At 40.0% G+C, this 25,768-nt stretch overlaps 1 protein-coding gene across 2 annotated transcripts; it reads left to right on the forward strand.

Moving 5' to 3' along the window:
* Positions 1 to 893: 893 nt before the first annotated feature.
* skp1 (S-phase kinase-associated protein 1) lies at positions 894 to 25,082 on the forward strand. 2 transcript variants are annotated; one of them, XM_073067140.1, is made up of 6 exons: positions 894 to 1,038; positions 8,309 to 8,405; positions 9,118 to 9,191; positions 9,643 to 9,786; positions 23,351 to 23,491; positions 24,030 to 25,082. In XM_073067140.1, the coding sequence occupies exons 2-6, from the start codon at positions 8,309 to 8,311 to the stop codon at positions 24,063 to 24,065; spliced, it is 492 nt and encodes a 163-aa protein (XP_072923241.1). In that variant the 5' UTR covers positions 894 to 1,038; the 3' UTR covers positions 24,066 to 25,082. The 2 variants fall into 2 exon arrangements, with proteins under 2 accessions (XP_072923241.1, XP_072923242.1); XM_073067141.1 differs by lacking the exon at positions 894 to 1,038 and adding an exon at positions 1,054 to 1,198.
* The last annotated feature ends 686 nt before the right edge of the window (positions 25,083 to 25,768 follow it).

Consider the following 25,768-nt stretch of genomic DNA (forward strand, 5'->3'; position numbering starts at 1 on the left):
CAAAGTCTCGTTTATTTGGAGGTAAAATTACCAGAATAGATAAATGTGGACTATTGGATGTGGTAGATTTGGATTTTCAGGTTTTCAGTAAAGTGGCATACAAGAGATTAGGCCCCTAAACTTTAAATTATTAGGATGAAAAGCAATTTTATTAAAACATGGTAAACTCTTACTGGGATTAACAGGGTGGATGCGGAAATGGTTCCTCTCACTAGAAAGCCTAGAACCTGTTAAGGTCTCAAAATAAGGAGCTGGCCACTGATAAGAGAAATGAAGAATTTATTTTTTCCACCCAGATGGTACTGAATTTTTAGAATACCACCCAAGAGAGTAACGGAGGCTCGGTCTGAGTACGTTCAGGATAAAGATCGAAAGTTGTATGGATATTAAGGGAATTGAGTGGAATATGATTAGCGTGGGAATGTAGTGCTGAGATAAAAGATCAGTCGTGTTCTTTTTGAATGGTGGTGCAAGTATGAGGGGCCCAGTGACCTTTCCTGCTATTTTTCCTTCATCTAATAATGAATCAAACCATTGGAGAAAGGTGTTACTTGACTCGCTTCTACCTGTTTCCTCTGCTCTGTTCTCGGGGAAATAGTCCTTTAAAGGCGCACTATCTGCCTAGAGAATGGATTTCCCTCCCTGACAACTTTCCCCCCTTTTAAAAGAATGAAAATTGTTCCAGCCCATAGTTTTTCTGCCCAGTTACAGCATATGCCGGTCATTGCTTCAAATTTTGATTTGGAAACGAAAGATCATTTTGCCAAATCCTAACGAGTGTGTGCACCTTTAAGAGCTGAGGGTTGTTCAAATAATTGGCACCAAATATAATACAATTCCCGAACACAAAGCAAAATGGAGAGGTGGGAGTTAAAATTAAAGTGGATAGGGACGGGTGAGTTTTGTCTCTGTAGGCGGGACTGCAGGCGTTCTGGTTGGACAGCTACAGCGTGGGGCCCCGGCGACTGGTGTCGGTTCTTACGGTCGGGACGCTCACGACAGGCGGTTCTCCAGCTGGTTAGCGGACGGATCCTCGCTGTGAGTTGCTGCTCCAGGCGCAGTGAGGACGCGGGGAAGGTGGGAGGTGGGCGGCGGACGGCTGGGGGCCGTTACTAAGGTGGGCCTTGGAACAACCAGGCGACGCCAGGCCCGAGCAACGGAGGGAAGGGCCTGGCCGGGCCGGGCCAGTGAAGCCCTGGTTAGTAGATGGAAAACAGCCTACTGTACTACATTGTTTTGGGGAGACACCGCAGACTATTGCGTTTTAAAACATCCAAGGAGAGCCAATGTGTTTGTGTTTCTTTGGGCCACGGAAGTTAAGCAGCGTTACAGGGACTAAGATATGGTCGTTAAGTAAGCCAATCTCCATTGGAGGATAGCCAACAAGATTTTTTTTAACGATGTGTCCTGGAAAATATGGATCACTTTCCATATTTAAAGAATCGTTCCTTGACTAATGTAGACATCGATTCGCAACCTTTAATCAATTCAGAGAATATTTGAAGATCAAGACCTAGATCCGCAGAATAAGATTCAGGTTTGTTATCACTGACATATATCGAGAAATTTGTTGTTTTGTGGCAGCAGTGTAAGGAATTAAAACTATAACTAGGTAAATAGTGCAAAAAAGGGGGTGGGACAGAGAAGTAGTGTTCATTGAATGTTAAGATATCTGATGACACACAGTGGAAGAAGCTTTTCCTGAGTCATCGAGTGTGGGTCTTCAACCTCAGCCTTGATGGTAGTAACTAGTAGAAGCCATGTCCCAAATGATGAGGGTCCCTAATGATGCCTTCTTGAGGAACTGCCTGTTGTAGATTGCCTCGATATGGGGAGGGTTATGCCTCTGATGGAGCTGGTGAGCCTAGAACCCAACTGTGTAGCCTGTAATCCTGCACATTGATTTTCCATACCAGGCTGTGATTGAACCAGTCTCTACCATGCATCTATAAAATTTGTCTTTAAGAGTCTTAGTTGACATACAAAATCTCCTCACGTCTTCTGTTGACCAGCAGTGATCCTTGTCCTCCTATATCCTTTAGAGATGGAACGCATGAGCTATATCTGCAAGGTCCTCAAAATACACTGGCTGACCTTGGGCAAGTATATATCCCCACCACAAAGGCCCTGGCTAAAATCTAGTTAGTTACTTAGGGCAAGCTGCATCATTTGCAAACCTAGAAAAAAATACAGAAACTGACACTGTTGTAAGCACTGCCATGGAATGAGTTTAACAGGTAGATAGGAAGGAAAAGATTCGGGGATGTATTCAAATTCAATCTTGAAGAATGCACTGTTCCCACTAGCTCTTGGGGATCTCTGGCCCATGATCACTTAAAGTAGAGAAGCAGCTTTTTGATTGGGAATGAGCACTTTGTCAATGTTTAGGGAGCACACAGACGAGGGAACACACTAGTCCTCATCGAGGGATCAGAAATGGAAAGAGTGAGCAATTTCAAGTTCCTGGGTGTCGATATCTCTTGAGGACCTAACCTCAACCCAACATATTGATGCAGCTACAAAGAAGGTATGACCGTGGCTATATTTCATTTGGAGTTTGAGAAGGTTTGGTGTCTGGTGTGGGGGTTGCTACTGCACAGGAACCAAGTAAGCTGCAGAGAGTTGTAAACTTAATCAGCTCCATCATGAACACTAGCCTCTAGTATCCAGGACATCTTCAAGGAAGATAACTCAAAAAGCCAGTGTCCATCATTGAGAACATCCATCACCCAGGGCAAACCCTCTTCTCATTGCTACCATCGGGTAGGAGGTACAGAAGCCTGAAGGCACTCACTCTGCGATTCAGGAACAGCTTCTTCCCCTCTGCCATCCAATTTCTACATGGACATTGAACCCATGAATACTACCTCACTTTTTAAATTTCTATTTTTGCACTACTTATTTCATTGAACTGTTTAAATGTATGTACTTTGATTCAGTGTTTTTCTGTTATTATGTATTGCATTATACTGCTGCAAAGACAAATTTCACAACATATGCCGGTGATATTAAACCTGATTCTGGTTCTATCCCTACTGGATAGCAGAAGGAAAGGACTATCTTTCTAATGGCTGCTTTAATTTCTTTTCCCTCAGCTTTCCTGACAGCTTGTAACAGTGAATTGGGAATGCTGAGATGATTTTGTCTCATTGTTACCAGGGTTAAATTTGCCTGACTTAATACAGATTAGTACTGATTCTGTACCCTTAATTATTAAAATTGCTAAATCCTGTTTAACATTTTAATAGAATTCAGCATTTTACATTGATGGAGTCATGATAGACAGTGCAAATTTCATTTGTAAGTTGTTAGGTCAGCCAGCTGTGAAACACCTCATCCCGTGTTTTGCCTTTAAACGCTATTCATGTTTTACGTTTTTAACCAGCTTGATAGCTATTCTGCATTTTGCCCATTTCTGCACAATCTGTGTAAATTGTAGTGGTTTTATCGAATGACTTTTGAAAATAAAAAAAATTGCTCTTTACGATAACCTAATGTATGGTTCCCTGGAATGATAGCTGTGGGGTCAGGAACAGGGAGCAAATCTTTGGTTACTGAAAGGTGATGTTCAGGGTTCTTGAGTTGATTTTCCCTGTGGCAGATTTCAGGGAGTCATCACAGAGGGATTTGTCTCTTGAAGGTGGCCATCTAAGGTTCCAACACATGTCTGTTTCTTCATGGATGTGGGGGAGGAAGCTGTGAATTCAACTGAATTTACTCTCTCCCAAGTTTTAGAACTTCAAGGATATTGTGACCCCAGTATATTGTTCTTTTTCATTTGATGTGTGATCTTTGATTATTTATTGGTCTAGAGTGATGGTGAGGCTGGACTGGGTAGTTTGCTGTAAGATGTGGGATGTACAGATTAGATGAATTACTATTTGGTAATGGGTGGGGACAGAGGGATCTCTATATAAAATATAAATACCTCTATATAAAGTAGCTTCTTACAACTAAAGATAAAATAAAAGGGAAGCTGGAAGGTTTTTTTTAATGTGACCAGTGAAAAAGATGGCCAAAAAAGATCATTATGTGGAGATAGTGGGCATGCTTGGCGGAGTAAATTACTGCTCTGCATCTTTTAACTAGAAAAGCAGATGCTACTTGTGTGTCTAAAGGAGGAAACAGTGGCGACATTGAATGAGGTTAAAATTAGAGGTGATGCTTAAAAGGTTGGTATTCATCAAATTATAAAGTCACCCAACCTAGATGGGACTCACCATGGGATATGGTGGATATTTATGTGGAAATTGGAGGTTTTAACTGCAGTTTCTAATTGTTTATGGTACATGCTTAAAAGGTTGGTATTCATCAAATTATAAAGTCACCCTACCTAGATGGGACTCACCATGGGATACGGTGGATATTTATGTGGAAATTGGAGGTTTTAACTGCAGTTTCTAATTGTTTATGGTTATAGATATTGTGCAAGATGATTGGGAAATTGTAAATGTAATCTCTATTTTAAAGAAAGGGATTGATATTCAGATTCAGTTTATTGTCATTTATAAACCACAAATACAATGCAGTTAAAAAATGAGATAACGTTCTCTGGAATGATATCACAAAAAAAGCACAAAACAGACCACACAAGAAAAACCGCATAATGTTTGGTAACCCCAATCCAGAGTCTGGAGAGGCTGCTGCGTATCGATATCGTGCTACCGTGTTAGCACGTTCCCCGGAAAGGAACTACAAACCCATCAGACAAAACTAAAGCTACAAGACCTACACAAAACCACAAAGTTAAGTATAGTTATAGTTAACATATAGTTTCAACAGTGCAGACAATACCATAATTGATAAAAGACTAACTGACAAAGACCACATAATTATAACACGTAGTTTCAACAGTGCAAAGCAATTCCGTAATCTAATAAAGAGCAGTCCATGGCACGGTTTAAAAGAAAGTCTCAAAGTCCTGACAGCCCATCATCTCACGCAAATGGTAGAAGGAAGAAAAACTCTTCCTGCCACGAATCTCCAGCGCCACAGCTTGCCGATGCAGCACTCTGGGATTTAACATTATGGGTTTCTCTTAGGAACAATATTGTAGGGAAATATTAATTGACAACAAAACAACCTTTTATTTTAAAGATGGTTATATTTGAAATATGTGAAGAAATGGCATAGCTCTTGCACTAAGTTGGATTTTTACAAATAATAACCATTAATTATAGCTTTGTATTATATTAACATCGAAATTAGATCATTATGTTACTAAGCTTAAGATTTTCATGTTATCTTATACAGAGCAAATAGATTGAATTCATACCAATATGAGATTTCCCTCCCTGTTTCTCTCTGCTGTTGAAGGTTGCTGAAGTATATAGGCTGTAGAGGAGTCTTGCATAATTGACAGTGAACACTGGAGGTGTTGCTGTTTTTACTGCCACTAGGCCATTATCTTGTGATTGATGTTGTCAGACAGCATTCTCCCTTACAATTATCTCTTCTGGTTCAGTTCCTACCACTAGATTTGATTAGTATATCTTTCATGTTGGACAGCTTCTGTATGGGCTATTAATGAGTTTTGTGCATACTGTTAAAATCTTCGTTTTGTGTACATCTTTTCTGTTCACCCAGTCAGTTTGGATTGGTAGCAGCATCTCCTCTACAATCTCCATCAGCACAGGTGCACCACAAGGCTGTGTCTTATCCCCTTGCTCCTCTCGTTTTACAATTATGACTGTGTGGTTAATCATAGCTCCAATGCTGTATTTTAGTTTGCTGATGACACCACTGTCATTGGCTGAATGAAAGGTGGTGATGGATCAGCATATTGGAGGGCGATTGAAAATCTGGCTGAGTGTTGCCACAACAACAAACTCTTACTCAAGGCCAAAGAGCTGGTATTGACTTCAAGAGAAAGAAACTGAAGTCCTCATTGGGGCATCAGAGTTGGAGAGGGTCAGCAACTTTAAATTCCTCAGTGTTACCATTTAGGAGAACCTGTTCTGGGCCCAGCATGTAAGTGCAATTATGAAGAAAGCACGACAGCGCTTCTACTTCTTTAGAACTTTGTGAAGACTCATTATGACTAAAACATACAGTTGCAAGAAAAAGTTTGTGAACCCTTTGCAATTAGCTGATTTTCTGCATTAATTACTCATAAAATGTGGCCTGATCTTCATCTAAGTCACAATAATAGACAAACACAATCTGCCTAAACTAATAACACATAAACAATTGTACTTTTCATGCCTTTATTGAACATATTGTTTAATCATTCACAGTCCAGACTGGAAAAAGTATGCGAGCCCTTGTATTTAATAACTGGTAGAACCTCCTTTAGCAGCAACAATCTCCAGCAAACATTTCTTGTAGCTGCTGATTCAGACTTGCACAATGGTGAGGAGGAATTTTAGACCATTCCTCCAAAGGAAACAGTTCCAGTTCATCAATATTTCTGGGATACCATGCATTAACAGCCCTTCAGGTCATGCCACAGTTTTTCAATTTGGACTTGGCTATTCCAAAACACAAATTTCCTTCTTTTTAAACCATTCTGTTGTTGATTTACTCTTGTGTTTCAGATCATTGTCTTGTTGCATCATCTAACTTCTGTTAAGCTTCAGATGACACACCGCTACTCTGACATTCACCTGTAAAATCTCTTGATACAATTTTGAATTCATTGTTCTCTCAATAATTGCAAGCTGTCCAGACCCTGAGGCACCAAAGCAGCCCCAAATCATGATGCTCTTTCCACCATGTTTCACAGTTAGAATGAGGTTTTGGTGTTGGCGTGCAGTGCCCTATTTCCTCCAAACATAGTGGTGTGCATTTCTGCCAAAATGTTCAACTTTTGTCTCATCTATCCACAGAAAGTTGTCTCAGAAGCCTTGTGGAATATCCAAGTAGTCTTTTGCAAAAACTTGAGACGTGCAGCAATGTTTTGTTTGGAGAGCAGTGTTTTTTTTTCCTCTGCAGTGTCCTTCCATGAACACCATTCTTGTGCAGTGTTTTTCTTATAGTGGACACATGAACAAAGACTCTACTAAGTTCAAGAGCTTTCTGTAGGTCTTTTGCTGTTACCCTTGGGTTCTTTTCACCTCCTTCAGCATTTGTGCTGTTGTGCTACACTTTGTGCCGTTGGTGTGATCTTTGCAGGACGCCCACTCCTAGAGAAAGTGGCAACAGTACTGAATTTCTTCCATTTGTAGACAATTTCTCTTACTGTTGACTGATGAACACTCAGGTCCTTAGAAATGCTTTTGTAGCCTTTTACAGCTTCATGCAGCTCTACAGTTCTTAGATCCTCAGAAGCAAAAACAGATCTTTCTTGAGAAGAGCAGGCTCTGTCAGTAACATCTACGGAAAAGAGTACAGTCGACATTCCAGGCCGAAACCCTTCGGCAGGACTGTTTCGGCCGAAACGTCGACTATACTCTTTTCCATAGATGCTGCCTGGCCTGCTGAGTTCCTCCAGCATTTTGTGTGTGTTGCTCGGATTTCCAGCATCTGCACATTTCCTCTTGTTTGTGACTCCAGAGGTTTACATACTCCTTTGAACCTAAACTGTGATGGTTTAAATGGTGTATTCAGTATTGATGAGAAGAAGTACAATTGTTTGTGTGTTATTGGTTTAGGCAGATTGTGTTTGTCTATTATTGTTACTTAGATGAAGATCAGACCACATTTTATGAGTAATTAATGCAGAAAACCAGGTAATTGCAAAGGGTTCACAAACTTCTTCTTACAATTGTATATGTACTTTACTTTCAACTTCTCTTGCCAGTTTAGCTGAAATATGTAATTATCATTCTTTGTCCTTTTACAGATTTTTGATCACCACTATTTGGTGATCAGGAATATATCAGTAATAAAATTATTTCTTATTCAGTCCATATGGATTCTGTTTCGGACCTGTGCTCCCATTATGATATTATCGTAATCCCTCTTCTTCCTGGTTATATACATTGCTGTATTTAGTTGCTAGGCCTTTTTGAAACCATGTTCTTTATAGAACATGTTTCAGTTGTTTATTATTCAGTTCTACACATTGTTCTGTTTTGGAAGCTTTGTACTAAACTTGCTTTTCTTGGTTGTTCCTCAATTCTATAGACTCTGTGTTCATCTGAGAAAATTCAGATGAAAAATATCCATTTAAGTTCTCCATCTCTTCTGGCTCCATGCATAGATAACCACACTGATCTTCGAGTGGACCAGCTTTATCCCTTTCTATCCTTTAGCTCTTAATATATTTGTAGAACCTTTTGGGATTCCTCTATTGAGTCGAGGACAGTTACTGAAATGAAGTAATGCTTGAAGTACAGAAACTGAAATAGTTGTGTTGCATTTTCAGATGCCTTCAATTAAACTCCAGAGCTCTGATGGAGAAATATTTGAAGTTGACGTGGAGATAGCAAAACAATCTGTAACAATCAAGACTATGTTGGAAGGTCAGTGCATCTCTTTGGGGATCATCTTGTTTGTTAATTATGTGTGTTTTTTAACATAATGGTAAGCATGTTTCTGTGCATTTTTCTGAATTTGAGTTCCAAAGATCTGTTGAATGTCATTTTAGTTTCTGTAAAGGTTGCTTACTTAGGCTGGCCATTTAGTCAAAGTAATATTGACATTGAGTAGATGAAGCTTCTTGTTGTAATAGTCCAATCAATGTTTATATTAATTGAAAAGATGTGAATAATTCACTGGAAGGCAAAATGAAATGTTAAAGATATTTAATAAAAATCTTAATTTGTCTCTGCTTTTAAATCATTTGAGTTGTGAAGCCAAGCACCTTTCTCGAGGCTGTACCTATTGGTGTCAAATTGTGTTTGAAATGAAGTGTGAAAGAATTCCAAGTGGATATAATATTTTGCCCTTGTTTTTTGTTTGAATCATAAAAGGAATGCATTTAATAGATTTTTGGCTGTGTGATTTTGACAGAATTTTTAACCTCCGTTACTTTGCTGTGCAGAAGGCAAATAGAATTGCCAGTCAAAATAAAACTGATCTTTACGGCTAGTAGTAACTTTTACCTACATTTTGCACAGTAGTTATTAGATTGAAGTGAGGGAGTTCCTTATATTGAATTCATTGCATACTTTTATTTATTTGGGAAACTGATAAATTATATTTTTTGTAATTTCAATGTATTACTGGAAACAGATTTGGGGATGGATGATGAAGGAGATGACGATCCAGTACCACTTCCAAATGTTAATGCTGCAATTCTTAAAAAGGTAAGCTGCAATAGTGCTAAAGAAGCTCAGTACCATCCAGACGAAAACATCTAGTTTGATTGGTGCGTTATTAATCGCCATAAACAAATCTTCTGTTTATCACATGCCATCCTCTGCAGTACTCACCTATTTCACACTGATGGCATTTCTGAAGATTAAACTGTTTGATCTTTTCAGGGTTGCCCAGGTCCCAAAAACAGTGTAATAGTAAAGCAGAAAAATACTCAGTTCCCTAGGACTGACTGCTCTTTGCAGAACAGCACAAAATTCACCATAATGGCTTTTGCAAAGAAGAAAAAGTGCAAACCATGAAATTGATTGTAAATATTAGCAGTACTTTGCAATAATGGTGAAGTATAAACTGGCTATTCAAGCCTTTTGTTTCTGTTCATCTTTTTATAGTTCCAGGTAGCTCTCTCATCAATACATGTATCTGTGTTGTTGATTATAGGTGATTCAGTGGTGCACTCATCATAAAGATGACCCTCCTCCTCCTGAGGATGATGAAAACAAGGAAAAGAGAACTGATGATATACCAGTATGGGATCAGGAGTTCCTGAAAGTAGACCAAGGAACACTATTTGAACTAATTCTGGTAAGATTTTTTTTTATTAGCATCAAGCATTTTAAGAAAAGTTATCTTGCTTTTTTCCTTTTTTTTTCTTCTTCCAGTAGTTAGTGATATACTAACCTGGACATGCATATGGCCGGAGTTCAGTTGCTGTACATCTTATTTCTTCTTCCTCCTCCTCCTTGGGCAGTTCCTTAGGTCTGAAGAGAATTTGTTCACACTTTGTGGCTTTTGAAGTGGCTAATGAGGTAATGTTGAAATTGTGAATGAGGCAAGTCATTAGCTTTTGAGGTGGTCCGTTCCTCCTGCTGCCTGTGTGTTCCCACAAGCTAACCTCAAATTTCTTGATATCGATAGATAGATAGATAGATAGATAGATACTTTATTCATCCCCATGGGGAAATTCAACTTTTTTTTTCCAATGTCCCATACACTTGTTGTAGCAAAACTAATTACATACAATACTTAACTCAGTAAAAAATATGATATGCATTTAAATCACTATCTCAAAAAGCATTAATAATAGCTTTTAAAAAGTTCTTAAGTCCTGGCGGTAGAATTGTAAAGCCTAATGGCATTGGGGAGTATTGACCTCTTCATCCTGTCTGAGGAGCATTGCATCGATAGTAACCTGTCGCTGAAACTGTTTCTCTGTCTCTGGATGGTGGTATGTAGAGGATGTTCAGAGTTATCCATAATTGACCGTAGCCTACTCAGCGCCCTTCGCTCAGCTACCGATGTTAAACTCTCGAGTACTTTGCCCACGACAGAGCCCGCCTTCCTTACCAGCTTATTAAGACGTGAGGCATCCCTCTTCTTAATGCTTCCTCCCCAACACGCCACCACAAAGAAGAGGGCGCTCTCCACAACTGACCTATAGAACATCTTCAGCATCTCACTACAGACATTGAATGACGCCAACCTTCTTAGGAAGTACAGTCGACTCTGTGCCTTCCTGCACAAGGCATCTGTGTTGGCAGTCCAGTCTAGCTTCTCGTCTAACTGTACTCCCAGATACTTGTAGGTCTTAACCTGCTCCACACATTCTCCATTAATGATCACTGGCTCCATATGAGGCCTAGATCTCCTAAAGTCCACCACCATCTCCTTGGTCTTGGTGATATTGAGACGCAGGTAGTTTGAGTTGCACCATATCACAAAGTCCTGTATCAGTTTCCTATACTCCTCCTCCTGTCCATTCCTGACACATCCCACTATGGCCGTGTCATCAGCGAACTTCTGCACATGGCAGGACTCCGAGTTATATTGGAAGTCTGATGTGTACAGGGTGAACAGGACCGGAGAGAGTACGGTTCCCTGCGGCGCCCCTGTGCTGCTGACCACCGTGTCAGACCTACAGTCTCCCAACCGCACATACTGAGGTCTATCTGTCAAGTAGTCCACTATCCAATCCACCATGTGAGAGTCTACTCCCATCTCCGTTAGTTTGTGCCTTAAGATCTTGGGCTGGATGGTGTTAAAGGCACTAGAGAAGTCAAGGAATGTAATCCTCACAGCACAACTGACCCCCTCTAGGTGAGAGAGTGATTTGTGCAGCAAATACGTGATAGCATCCTCCACTCCCACCTTCTCCTTATACGCAAACTGAAGAGGATCCTGGGCGTGCCTGGTTTGTGGCCTCAGATTCTGTATTATCAGCCGCCCCATGGTCTTCATAACGTGCGACGTCAAGGCAACAGGTCTGAAGTCATTCAACTCCTTTGGTTGTGGTTTCTTCGGTACCGGGACAATACAGGATGTTTTCCACTGTCTGGGTACTCTTCTCTGCTCCAGGCTCATGTTGAAGATGCGCTGTAGTGGTTCTCCCAGCTCAGTTGCACAGGCCCTCAGTAATCGTGGGGAAACTCCATCCGGTCCAGCCGCCTTGCTGGTACAGATCTTCCTCAGTTGACCTTCCACCTGTGCAGCCGTAATCCTGGGCGTGGGCAAGGTCTCCTGTGAGTGGCTATTTTCCTGTGAGGGAAGTAAGCCTGGTGTGGATTTCTGCGGTGAGGATGAGATTGAGCTGTCGAACCTGTTGAAGAAGTTGTTCAGCTGGTTCGCTTTCTCCACATCTCCACTTATGTTTGCCCCCCGCTTTGCACCGCATCCGGTGATGATCTTCATCCCATCCCACACCTCCTTCATGCTTTTTTTCTGCAGCTTTTGTTCTAGCTTCCTCCTATACTGCTCCTTTGCCCCCCTTATCTGTACTCTGAGTTCCTTCTGAACTCTTTTAAGCTCCATCCGATCACCATCTTTAAAGGCCTTCTTCTTCTGGTTTAGGAGGCCTTTGATGTGACTAGTGATCCAGGGCTTATTATTGGGATAGCAGCGAACAGTTCTAACAGGGACAACTGCATCCACACAAAAGTTAATATAGTCCGTTGTGCATTCAGTGACCTCCTCAACGCCCCCACAGAGCCCCCCTTGCAGTACATCCCAGTTAGTAGTACCGAAGCAGTCTCTCAGGGCCTGTTCAGCTTCAGGAGTCCACTTCCTAAAAGAGCGTGTGGTAGTGGGATGCCTCATCACAATTGATTTATATCGGGGCTGTAACAAAACCAGGTTGTGATCAGCTTTCCCCAATGAAGGCAGTGGGGATGCACTATATGCCTCCTCTACGTTTGCATACAGTAGGTCAATAGTCCTATTACCCCTGGTGTAGCAATCCACGTACTGGGAGAAAGCAGGTAGTGTCTTGTCCAAAGTCACATGGTTGAAGTCCCCTGTAATTATCACCAGTGCCTCAGGGTGCTGTGTCTGAAGCCTAGCAACAGCGGAGCTGATGACGTCACACGCTACCGTTGCGTCTGCACGCGGCGGGACATACACATTCACCACAATGACGCTTGCGAATTCTCGAGGCAGGTAATATGGCCTCATACTCACGGCGATCAGCTCAATATCTCTTTCACAAACGGAGATCTTTGTACTCACATGCCCGGGGTTACACCATCTTTCGTTAATGTAGACAGCGAGTCCCCCTCCTTTCTTCTTCCCACACTTTTTGGCATCTCTGTCAAATCTTACCGTAGTAAAACCAGGTAATTCTACATTTACATCCGGGATATCATCCCGAGAGTTCCTTTCCTGTTTTGAACCGGCGTGGGCTGGGGATTCCGAAGTGCCAGTGATGCTGCATTTTGTCAGAGTGACTTTGAACACATATTGGAAATAACTTATGTCAATTTAGTAACCTTATTACAAAATTGTGTCTGCTTTGGGAGTCTGATGTCAAACATCAACCAATATGGCCTACCTAGCGTAGCTAACATGGTGTAATTAGGGTTTCAATGCTGGGACATTGGTGGTCTTTTCTTGGTGCCTTGAGATGTCTGTAGATGGCCTGGGTCTCAGAAGCATATAGATTATTATTTTGGAGATTGTTTCCAGTAGGATGACAACATGCTGAGACACTGTGGCCATTCTGTGTCCAACCAAAGGTGCAGTTATTCATCTGTTACATCTATTTTACGATCCCAATACACTGCTGAATATTAAGAACATCAAGTACTGCAGGTCTATCTCATCAGCAAGTTGCTCGATAGTGATGGAGCTGGACTTACTGTGTACTGTTGCTGTGTTATTGCCTGGACTTGTAGCATACTGTTGTGCCAAGGCGGTGTGCAATCCAACAAATGGAGTGAGTGACTATTGGATTTATTTTTTGTAATTGCAAGACACTTTTGGAAATTGGTAATGTAGAATACTGGTAGTCTTGTTCACTGGCTTATTAACAAAACCAATAGCAACGGAACTGCATTGCCTCTGCTGTGGTGCGGACTAGGCCCTCCTGCCATGGGGTCACCTATTGCAGCCCCGCCCAGGATAGGAGATGCCATGGGAGACAACAAAAGCCTCTGTAAGTGAGCTGGAATCATTACTGGGTTAGAAGATGGCCATTCCCATCCATGCTGCTCTCCTGTGTATGCTCGGTGGAAGAACAGGCTGGACCAGGACAACATCCCATGTACCATCAAACTACAACCCTTGACGCTCAGGGACTTGGGCTGTATTTTTCTGTGTGACTGTATGATTTCTGCTGTCGTAACCATATGTGCTGTTAGTAATGTGTTTTGCACCTTGATTTAGGAGGAATGCTGTTTCATTTCATGTATGGTTGAATGCTAATTCAACTTGAACTTGCTCATATTTCTCTGGGCGAAGTTCATTTGTGAGGTCTGAGGTGTTGATCTTTAAAAATTTTCTTTAATTGACCAAAAGCTGTTCTTAAGTATTGAAGGCAATGTTGTTTTTGGCCTGTCTTGATCAGGAATTGGTTCCAGAGATTTGGGATGAGACGAGTGTTTTCCATTGGTCTTCCATCTCAGAGGGCAGTGTAGTGTAGTAGGAGTAAATTGGTAGAGGGTCTTCGTCTTGTAGATATTGAATCTACGACCCATATTCTTGTACCTCAGTGAAGGCAGCTTAGAGCTCAGCCTCTGAGCGAGTGCAAACCTCACTTGTATGCTGCAAGTTTAAATTAAGTTAGATATGGCTCTTGTGGCTAAAGGGATCGGGGGTATGGAGAGAAAGCAGGTACAGGGTTCTGAGTTGGATGATCAGCCATGATCATACTGAATTGCGGTGCAGGCTCAAAGGGCTGAATGGCCTACTCCTGCACCTATTTTCTATGTTTCTATGTTTTTATCATATTTGTTTTAGAGCGTAATTGTCATAGTTTGAATTGCTTATTGCGATCTGAGGATTATTTCCATTCCTGTTAGATGAGATGTAACATTGTGGCAGAAAGATGGAGATAATTGTTGGCACAGTGGTGCAGCTTTGACACCAGTCTTCACTGAGAATTGTTCTACTGTAGAATCCTTTTGTTATATCATGGGCTGCATTTCATAAGATCAAGAAATTACTGACTTTAACTACCGTAGATTCCGGACTACAGAGCGCACCTGATTAAAAGCCGCTGGCTCTAATTTTAGAAAGAAAATCAATTTTTTACTTGTACAGGCCGCACCGGATTTTCGGCCGCAGGTGTCCCACGTTGTAATATGAGATATTTACACAGAAAGATATTACACGTGAGGATTTTTTAACTTTTAATTAAATCCATATGGTAACATAAACAAATACATATTGCAAATGCTTTTTTTCGAACCGTGCCTGTAACGCGGCTACTTTTAAATATACGTTGCGTATACTTTTTTACTGAACAACATTCCAATATCTCCTAACGACTGGTAAAAAATATATATACTGCAGCCTACCAGGAAAAGTTATTGATCGCCTTTAACTTAAAAGCAGCGTTTTGGCTCCGCCGCTCCGCCGCTCGCCCCCCGCCGTCCCGTTTATCGCAAACGGCATTTTTCCCACAAGACGCGATGAAACCGGGTGTGACGTCATAGCATCCAGCGATGTAGTACAGAAAACAAATATAGTTAAAACTCTTCTAACTTTAACTAGAAAATGAATTACTAAGCGAAAATATTATAAACTAAATAACTGCCATAAAGGCAGCACAATGCTTTTCTTCGAGTGTTTTCCATGTTGATGAGGGTGAGTACAAATGACTGATTTACAATAATTTAATTGTGAAAGTGCGCTTGATTTATCGTACAATTTCATTGGACCTCTGTGAACTACTCATCAATTTTATTGGTCTACTGTTACGAGGCAAAATGTTTTTGGCGGCATGAAAAAAATCATGTATTAGCCGCTCCGTATTAAAGGCCGCAGAGTTCAAAGCTGTTCAAAATGTGGGAAAAAAGTAGCGGCTTATAATCCGACATCTACGGTAGCTATAAGTGTTTGGGATCTTTCCCTTATTTGCTATTCACCATTTTTCCCCGTAACTATTGGCACTTAAGTAACTGCTGCATATGCTATGACATTGACTATAAGCTGCTTTTACAAAGTGACCATTCTTGGAGTGAAAAAAAATTGTATCCCTTAATTTACAAAAACATAAAAATATTAGGCAAAAATTCTTAAATCATTGTGTTTCCCTTTAGTTTCAATGTAAAAACTCAGGTTGTATTCCAAAATTCAAAAATGCGTCAAAAAAGCCTAACACTTAAAATATTAATAAATGTATCCAGCAGTATATTTATTCATAATCATTTCTTACATTATGCATATTTTACCTTAATTTATGTTGTGTGGTAATCATCAATTGAATGATACAAGATCCTAACAGGTCATGATGGGGTGAATGGGGGAAGGTTTTTTCTAGAGTCATACAACATAGAAACACGCAGTTTGGCCCAATCCAATGTGTGAGAGCCTGAAACTAGTAATCACCCTCGAAATAAGAACTAGTCTCTTAAGGACATGAGAGGAGAGTTCATTTTTATGGTCATGAATCTTTGGAAATCCCTTCCTCAAAGGGTGGTAGATGCAAAGTCACCTTTTTCAAGTAAAACTGTGAGGGACTAGGTGGTCTCCTCCTGCTCTTAGTTGTCAATGTTGTATGTAACTGATGGTAATAGCTTTTTATATTGTCTTGGGCGTTCAATGATAAAGGTGGTGCTGAATCTGACTTTGGAGTTTTCGGTGATGATGGTAAAGCTCTTCCCGTGACTGTTCCTTGGCGATTGTTGAATTTGTTCTAAAGAATGTATTGATGGAAATGTGGACAGCTTTTACATCTGATAAGGCTGCTTGGAGCAAAGCTCTGTTTTGCATCATGTGACCCTTTATAATTCTGCATGGGGGTTGTTGTATTGGAAGATGGCAGTTGCTCTTGATGTGATCATTAGAGCACTTGATACCTGAATGATAGGAATAAACAAGGTAAAAACAGGTGTTGTGACTGATGCAGTTGCATGGTAGAGATGCAAAGAGGACTGGATAGTGTAAATAAAAAAGCGGTTCTGACATGCACAAAGGGATCTATGCTGTTGGAATATTGAAACGGAAAGGGAAGGTGTGCCTGTTGCTGGTGGAAATTAGCAAAAGAATATCTGACTCTGCTGGTGGAGTAGAAAGTAGAGCTAGTGAGAGCAGAGGTGTGGGAAGTGAAATACATTTGGAAGTTCTGTCAACTGAGTGAGTAAGATCTCGGTCAGTCAGGGTTGACATTGGATGTAGCTGTCTAGATATGCAAGGCTGGGTGGTATGATGTGGAGAGCAAACTCCCCCTCTCCACTCATCTAATGAACCCAAAGGAACAGAAGAGACGGATACAGTTTGGTACAGTATTGCAGGAGTTGCCAGTCAGTGTTGAAGTAGGACTGCCTTAGGGACTCCAGCTCTGGATTTTTCCCTTGGGGTTTACTCCTGTGTTCATATAACCACAAGGCAGCAGAGGTTTGAGATCAGAGTTTTCCTTATAGATGAGCTGCCAACCATGGCTGATGAGCCCCATCTGCCCGAAGTGACTGGTTTTAAGGTGCCAGAAACCTGTCTTTGCCCCTTCTCTTGTCAGTAGGAATGGTTCTGCCAGGCTTAGTAGCTAAACCACATGTGAAGGCCAGGAGCTGGATTTGGTTGTCAGAGGCTGTTTGAGGCTCACGCTATTGGGAACATTTAATAGATAGTGGGAGCTTGTCCCCATTACCAGCCCCCAGCTGTAACAGCTTCTGTTAATTATGTTGTAAGGAAAGTCATAATTAAAGAAAATGAAAGATCTGTCAGAGGCAACTGTGGAATGTCCTATCAATAGAGCAGATACAATGGGGGAATGGAAATAAGTTCTTGAAAGAGGAAGGATCAGAGGCAATATAATCAAGTTAAATATGGGAGTCTGCTGTGGTACCCTTCTCAATGTCTACACTGATTACAAATTGGAAATGGTGCTGGAAGGCTGCCAGATTGTATATTTTTTTTAAACTGAAGTGGAGCATTAAACAGTCTTAAGTGGAGAAATGAATGAATTCTTGTTTTAAACTTCTCTGTTCAATAAGTGAATCATATATAAATCATAATCGGGATAAAGGAGGATTTGCAGCTACCAGACAAACTCTGATTAACAGAAACCAAATAAAAAGGCATTCTGCCCAATGAGTATCAACTCTAATGTAGGTCTGTAAAACTTCATTTCCCTTCTATCCCATGTCCTTTCAATTATTTTGATCTTTGAAGCCAATCTTGAATCTATATCCATCACCCCTATACATTTTATATCCCAATTCATTACCTCAAGCAATTTTCATTCATTTACCTAATCCAGTAATAGGGAGTTAATGTAAGAAAAATATCAGCCAAGATCTTGCTGGATAAAGGGCATTCCTATTCTATTGGCATTTAGCATAAACATGCTTAGACAGATAGCTAACCCAGCAGACAGATATATTCAGAGTTGATTATGCTTCAGAACTAAAGATGAAATGGATGAAACTTTAAAGCACATAAGCTACAACAAATGGTGTCCAGCAACTATGTTATGGTGTTCTTTAGATTAGAATATTATGGGTTTAGAACCCACTCTAGAAATTGAACACACAAGCTGACAATCTCATAATACGGAAGGACCTTTGTGTGAGATGCCTAAAGGAAACCAGTAGTCATTTCTTGATCCACGAGGCTCTGGCCAGCATTTTCCCCTTACTGAAAAACCACTATCACAATTCACTTCATTCCAATTTATAATTACTTGCTCTGGAAATTGTTTACTATTTTTCAACTTTTTTTCCACTCTTGTAGTGTGAATTAGATATAGGAAGAATATCCTTGTCATGACAAACAAGAAGTATTAACTAGAAGAATGAGTGCCTATTGCAGTGATATAATGTTTTCATGTCTTATCTGTTAATTTTGTAGTTTCTTTAAGAAACTCTGCTATATATTAGTAGGCTAGAATTACAGTGACAGGCAATTGTAAAGCTCAGTATGATTTATACAACTAAACACAGGTATTTTGCAAAACAGTTACTTAGTCTTTATTTGGTTTCTCTAACATAGAAACAATGAGAATTGAATATGCTAGTGAATTGCTGCTTCATCTAGGTTCCTGGTTGGTAGGAAGTGACAAGATAAAAGAACAGATGTATTTTCTGCATGGAGAATGCCATGAAAAGAGAATTGGATGGTGTAGATGAAGAGTAATCCAAGGACTAGCAATGGGATGCTGAAACAGGAGGGTGTGGAAAATTGTGGCTGCTGGTTGTATCTCCTTGAAGGTGGTCCAGTTATGAAGGTTGATACAGTTGGCCCTCCTTATCCGCGGGGGATTGGTTCCAAGACCCCCTGCAGATACCAAAAAACGTGGATGCTCAAGTCCCTTATTTAACCTGCCCCAGTACGGTGGTCTTTAGGACCCAGCAGAACCCCAGACTTTATTTAACATGTCTCAGTGCAGTGGACATTAGGATCTGGCGGCGCAGCTCTGAATCCGCAGTGTTCCTGTTCATGAAAATAATCACGATTGAAAATAAGATGGAAGTAATAAAGCGATCGGAAAGAGATGAAACACCATCGGTCATTGGAAAAGCGTTAGGGTACAGTCGGTCAACGATTGGAACAATTTTAATGGAACATATAAAAAGCCCTGCCCTGATGAAAGCTACAATTATTACTAAGCAACGCAGTGGTTTAATTATTGAAATACGTATGTTTCTTAAGTGTTTTATATGCATAGAAAGGTAAAATATGTACTATATACGAAGAAAAATGTTTGACTAACTGACGCTAAATAATACCGGATGTACCTGTTCCGACTTCAAATCCGACTTAAAGATGGACTCAGGAATGGAACTCATTCAGAACCCGGGGACTGCCTGTACTTTTAAGTCATTTCTAGATTACTTATAATACCTAATACAATGTAAATATTATGTAAATAGTTGTTATACTGTATTGTTTACAGAATAATGACAAGAAAAAGTAGTCTGTACATGCTCAAACAATGAGTACTGGAGAGAGGACTTACGGGTTTTCCCGATCAGCAGTTAGTTGAATCTGCGCATGTGGAATCCGCGGATAAGGAGGGCCGACTGTATATTTAATGCAGACACTGATGAGGTGGAGATGAGGATGAGAGCAGAGGTGTGGGAAGTAAATGAAACAATCTTGAGAGTCCTGCTGACTGTGGTAGATAGAACCCAGTTAAGAAAAAAAAGACATTTCAGAGGCACTCATGCAGGATGTTTCATCATTGGAGTAGATATAATAGAGACTGAAGAACTGAAAGACTGGAAAGGATTCCTTGAAGAAGGCGGGGTGAGAGGCAATAAAGTGGAGAAAGCACCAGGAGTTGATTTCCAGCACCTCCAGTGATATTCTACAACTACGCATGCCTTTCCTTCCTTTTTAAGGTTCATTTTATTGTCAAAATATTCATGTAGAGTAGAACTCTATTATACGTCTTCCCTAGAGCATGGAAGTTGACAAAAAAAAAGACATCAACTCCTCCCACCCCCTCCCTGACACGAAAAAGAAAAGAAACAAAACTTGCAAACCCCCTTCCCCGCAGCAAAAAAACAGCGGCAATAACTGTCCCTAGCCCCCGTCTTTCTTGCAGAAAAAAAAGGCAGTAATAATCCCCGACCCCCTCACCCGCAGAAAACAGCAACAATAACAATTCCTGACCCCCTCACTTTCAGAGAAGAACAGGCACAGTAACACCAAATGCCCAATCCCACCCGTCCTACACAAAAAAATGAACACATCACCTACCTGCCAATCATCCACAAGAAAAAACACTGGAAAAACTGAAGGAATCCAATATACAGTCCAATAATCACATAAATCTCAGAATATCAGAAACATCTTTTTGTCTGCATACGAGGTGAGCAGCCACACAAACTCAGTCCTTCCTTAAAGAGTGACCGCTAATCCGGGGCTGAATGCGCTGATCCAGCTGCTGCCCGTCTCAGTTGGGAGCCGTTGCTGACCCCCTCCACATTCACCCTGATGCTTCAATCTTCTTCCATTTCCTTTTGGCATTTGGAAAGAGCTGTTCCCCATCTCAGTTCCCTGGTCTGTTCTCATTCCAGTCTAGTGGAATGCAGTACATTCCCACTCTGGCCTGTGCTGTTCATCTGAGCAGGCTGTAAAACTCAGGGCTCAGTTTTAAATTTAGTGATTTCAGATGATTTGTTTTCTGGTTGTGTAAGAGCTGAGCAGTTCTCCTGTAAGGCAAGTTATACTATGTGATATGTGATGTTGACTTAGCTTTTCTCTTCACAGACAACTGTCCGTTGTGCTATGTGTTCCAGCATTCATCTGTACCAAGCCATATTTCCTTATGATAAACTTAGGCTATTTGTCCCATTGAGTCTTTGGTAGATTGCAAACCAGACTCACTGGCCACTAATTTTCCCCGTAACCTTTTGTCCTCACTTTCCAGAAAACTACTACTCACACCACCCTTCAGATGTCACCATTCACCTATATACGGTGGACAATTTACAGGTGACCTGTTAATCCCCATACCTTTTAAGATGTGGGAGGAAACTGGACATCCAGATAAACTCACATGGTCACAGGGAGACTCTGTAAACTCCGTATCAGAGGTCAGGGTTGAACCTACATTTGTGAAGCATCATCACCACTGGCTGTAATACCCTACATTTTGGTTTCATTTCTCAGCAACAGCTCTGACCCATGTTTCACAGCTTTTATATGTCACTGTTTTGTCTCTAACAGTCTGCACTAATCTCATAGTGATTCACCAAAGCAACTCTCTTCCTATCAGATGATTCTTTTGCCTTATCTCAGGGGTCACCAACCTTTTTTTGCACCGCAGTCCGGTTTAATATTGACAATATTCTTGCGGACCGGCTGACAGGGTGTTAATCACGACCGGAATATAGGTGATAAGTCAACTATAAGTCACTTATAAGTAGCTAATACACTCAATTTCATTTCTAAAAGGGTTTATCTAATGAATTTAATATTAAACACACAATGCATACCTTGCATGAATATAGTGATAAGTCAATTATAACTCACTTATAAGTCAATAGCATCATAACATTTTAATTAATGTGTGGACATTAAACAGCGCATATTTTCCTCATATGAACATATAATATCATTGCACCAGTGAGAGGCCAAGATAAGGGCCAGAGGTCCCGTACCCCGCGGGAGCGCGGCCGACAAAAGTTTGGCTCGAGGGATGACTTTCAGTAGATCGTAGCGAGGTAGCTGCTCTGCTACTTACGAAGCCCTGAGCCCAAATTAGGTCGTCTGCAAATATTTTAGCACCGGGTTCCCCACGAACATTTGGTGTGCTAAACAGGTTTAGAGGCGGCGCCCATCTGTCCACACTCCAGGCCAGTAGCCACAGCACTTCTCGCTGACCGCGTGAGGCGGCTGGTTACCCGAGGCCAACCAATGATCCCTGGCGCGAGGGTATCACTGCGTTTAGGTGACTGATGACCTTGCCTGCATTCAAGTTCAACAGTGGGTGTGACAGGGAATGAGGAAAGGTGCAGCTGACTCATATCATTTCATATTGCCAAATGATATAGTTTTTTCGTGGCCTGGTAGCACATGCTTTGCGGCCCGGTGGTTGGGGACCACTGCCTTATCTAACCATCATCCTATTCCACCTTTTCTGCAACTGAAAAGCATTTTTTTTCCACATTTTGCATTTGTGATGAAGGGTCTTTAGCCAAAATAGTATGTCCATTTCTCTTTTCACAGATACTACCTGACCTGCTGAGTATTTCAGCATTTTTGTTTATATTTCAGATTTCTAATCTGATTTTAAAAAAAATTAATGGCGGCTGTTGTATTAAAACATCTCAACTATTTTAAGTTGGTCAAAGTTAATTTCTGTTGGGTTACTTACAACATTTCTGATTGGTGGTTCGGTCTGATGTAAATGGTTTGATCTGTAGTCTTGATCTATAACCTCGATGAATACAATTGTTTTTCTTCAAAATACTAATCATTTCTCAAATTCCTGTGCTGCTTTTAATGCTATCCTCTAAAGTACAAAGTTCAAAGTAACATTTATTAACAGGCTACATACATGTCAGCACATAGAACCCTGAGATTCTTTTTCTGCAGGTGTTCATAACAAATCTATAGAACAGTAACTAAACAATAGACAATAAACTGTGCACATGCAGATATAAATAAATAACAATAAGTAATGAGCATGAAATAGCAAGATAAAAGAGTCCATAAATGAGTGTAGTTAACCCCTTTTGTTCAAGAGCCTGATGGTTGAGGGGAAGTAACTGTTCTTGAACCTGGTTCAAGATAATTAGATACTAGTCAAAACCAGATTGAATGTTTTGGTCATCCTTCACAACCTCAGGGCTGTACTTGTATTTTCATCTCTTTCCTACCACTGTGTGACACACTGGAATCAGTACTTGCCATCCAGTAATCCTCCAATTTACCCTAGCCTAATCATGACAATTCACAATGACCAATTAACTTATCAACCAGTACGTCTTTGGACTGTGGGAGGAAACTTGAGACTTCGTACAAATTGAATTTGAATTGAATTGAATTTCAGTTTATTGTCATTTAGAAACCACAACTGCAATGCAGTTAAAAATGAAACAAATTGACTTGCATAAAAACATTTAAAGGCATTCCTGCATGTACAGAAGCCTCCAGTGAAAATACTGTTATGATAAAACTTTTTGTGTAGCATTGTTTTAGATTAGTTTGGTGATGGGAAAGGGTCTGCACATTTCAAACCTGAATATTTACGTATATTATTTAGGCTGCAAACTATTTGGATATCAAAGGTCTGCTTGATGTGACATGCAAAACTGTGGCAAATATGATCAAAGGCAAAACTCCAGAAGAAATTCGTAAGACTTTCAATATCAAGAATGACTTTACTGAAGAAGAGGAAGCACAGGTAATACCACTATTGTTCTAAACTTAAAGGAATCAATTAAAACATTAATACATTAATTTTCTATAAAATATCTTGTTTATGCAGGCCTCTTGGCTTAGACTGGGTATGCCCTTATTGAGCATGTAAATATAGTAACTATATGGTTATCTGTGAACTATTCAAAGAAACTATTATTTTAATTTTAAGCTTGTTAATGTAATGGTAGATTTTCTGTTGTGTTTCCCGTTTTAGTTAGAGATTGATAATTTGTGGGAAGGCACAGCATAACGATGTCATGAAGCTTGCTGAATTAATATCCCATTATGATGTAGTCATTACTCATTTTCCATCTCTTAACAAGGTTGGAAGGGATTGCAGGGCTGCCTTCAGAAAAATCCTTGGACTCTGTTGGTTGTTGACACAAAATGACAAATTTCACTGTATGTTTTGCTGTATATGTGACAAATAAAGCTAATGTTTAATCTATCTTTTATTATGTCACTTAGCCAGAGTTTGCAATTTCACTCCAGTGAACACATCACAATGTTATTCTTTTCAGGTGCGCAAGGAGAATCAATGGTGTGAAGAAAAGTGAAAATTTCTCTGCTTATTGTCGTCTGATATACTGAAAGATTTTTTTTTTCCAAATGCTGTTGCACTGCACTGTTTTGTAAATGTTAATTATTTGGAAAATGCAGGAAAAGAGAAAAAAAGCATAGCGTTTTGATTGCATGATGGTTCCTTACTTGTTCAGACCCTATGTTCTAGCCTTTATCTTGCTATTGGTTTGGAAGTTATGTATGGTTTTATCTATTATAACAGAGTGACTTCAAGAGGATTAGAATGCATATATGTTACAAGAATTTAAAAAGTGTGGACCAGACAAAAATTCTTCAGTACTATATACATGTCTGACTCTTGTCTGGAAGGCAAATGAAAACAGCAGGATATGCAGTGAGGGAGTTTTGTTCATAAATTTAAGACAACAGGGCAAATTTGTTAAAATGAAGTTAACATTTAATTTTTCAAGAGTAAAACTATAAAGGTTTACAGCATGAAGAGCTTACTTACTTGGTGTTGTTAAATTAATAATCTTTTTCTCCTTTTATGCTTTGATTTTTGATGCAAGTTTGTAACCTGTATCTGTTGTTACTGAAATTTAGCAATGCATTTGTGCTCAAGTCCCAGTGACCACTTTGTATGCCGACCAGGACAGTGATCATTCTAAATGTACATGCTAGTGTGATGAATGCATTGTGGCTTCTGATTTTTTTTTATAATTGTATACTTGATTTAATTGTTTTTTTCTTACTCCACTGCATTATCCTGTAATTGTCTCTGATCTTTGTAATAAACAGTATCGTATGTAAAATTGGCCAATAATGCTATTGATTGCTCCCAAATAGGTTCTCTGGAATGTTCAGCAACACAAATTTACAATAAGTCAATGCAGCAGGCTAGATAAATGCTACAACTTTAAATAGGATCCTTCAGTTACTGTATTTGTTACTTTTGCATTACCACGAATATCTTTAAAATATTCCTGCTTTTCTGTAATTATTATATGATTTGTGTGTCATCTTATTATCTAATAAAATAGGCCCATGAATTACTTTGTTTTGCAATATTATTTCATTGTTATCCCACACATCTTTTGAAGTTTTGGTGTTGATGTATTGAAGCTATTATTTAAGAGGATAATGTATTGTGCTTTTTCCCCCTTCTGCTCAATGGGAAATTGCTGTATTCTTCACTTGAAATTGTGTCGTTCAGATGTGATGGAGTTACAAGTATTTTGGTAATTTATTGGGAATTACCAAGCACCTTGGTAATGTATTGGGGATATTTTGCTAACCTGATATTCTTATTGAAATTGTAGAATTCAAATAGTAGTAAGGAACTATCATTTGATAGCCTTCTATTTAAACAGTAGGATTTTTCTTAGAAATTGAGCTTTGATTGTAATGACGTAGAACTGTAGCATGAGTACTTCAGTGGAAGAAACTACTGAGCAGGCTCTGGCATCTGAAGAAAAGAAGATGCGACAATAGCACATTTTCATCAAGGCTTCTTTCTGCCAGCTGGTTGATTTCTAGCTTAATTTGTTTGCTGCAGGAAATCAAAGTAGGTGCACATGCCTGGAAGAATTTATCAGTCATTACTGTCAAAGAGGGAACTACAAGCTTGCATTTGAGAATAAAAGTCTATTTGACATTCCTCTGACTCAAAGCCTTGAGTCTCTGGTGTCAAATAAAGCACTATTATAACTAATGGGGAGCTTAGCACAGCTGTGGTAAT

Source organism: Hemitrygon akajei, chromosome 15 (genome assembly GCF_048418815.1).
Source record: "Hemitrygon akajei chromosome 15, sHemAka1.3, whole genome shotgun sequence".
Taxonomy (NCBI): Eukaryota; Metazoa; Chordata; class Chondrichthyes; order Myliobatiformes; family Dasyatidae; genus Hemitrygon; species Hemitrygon akajei.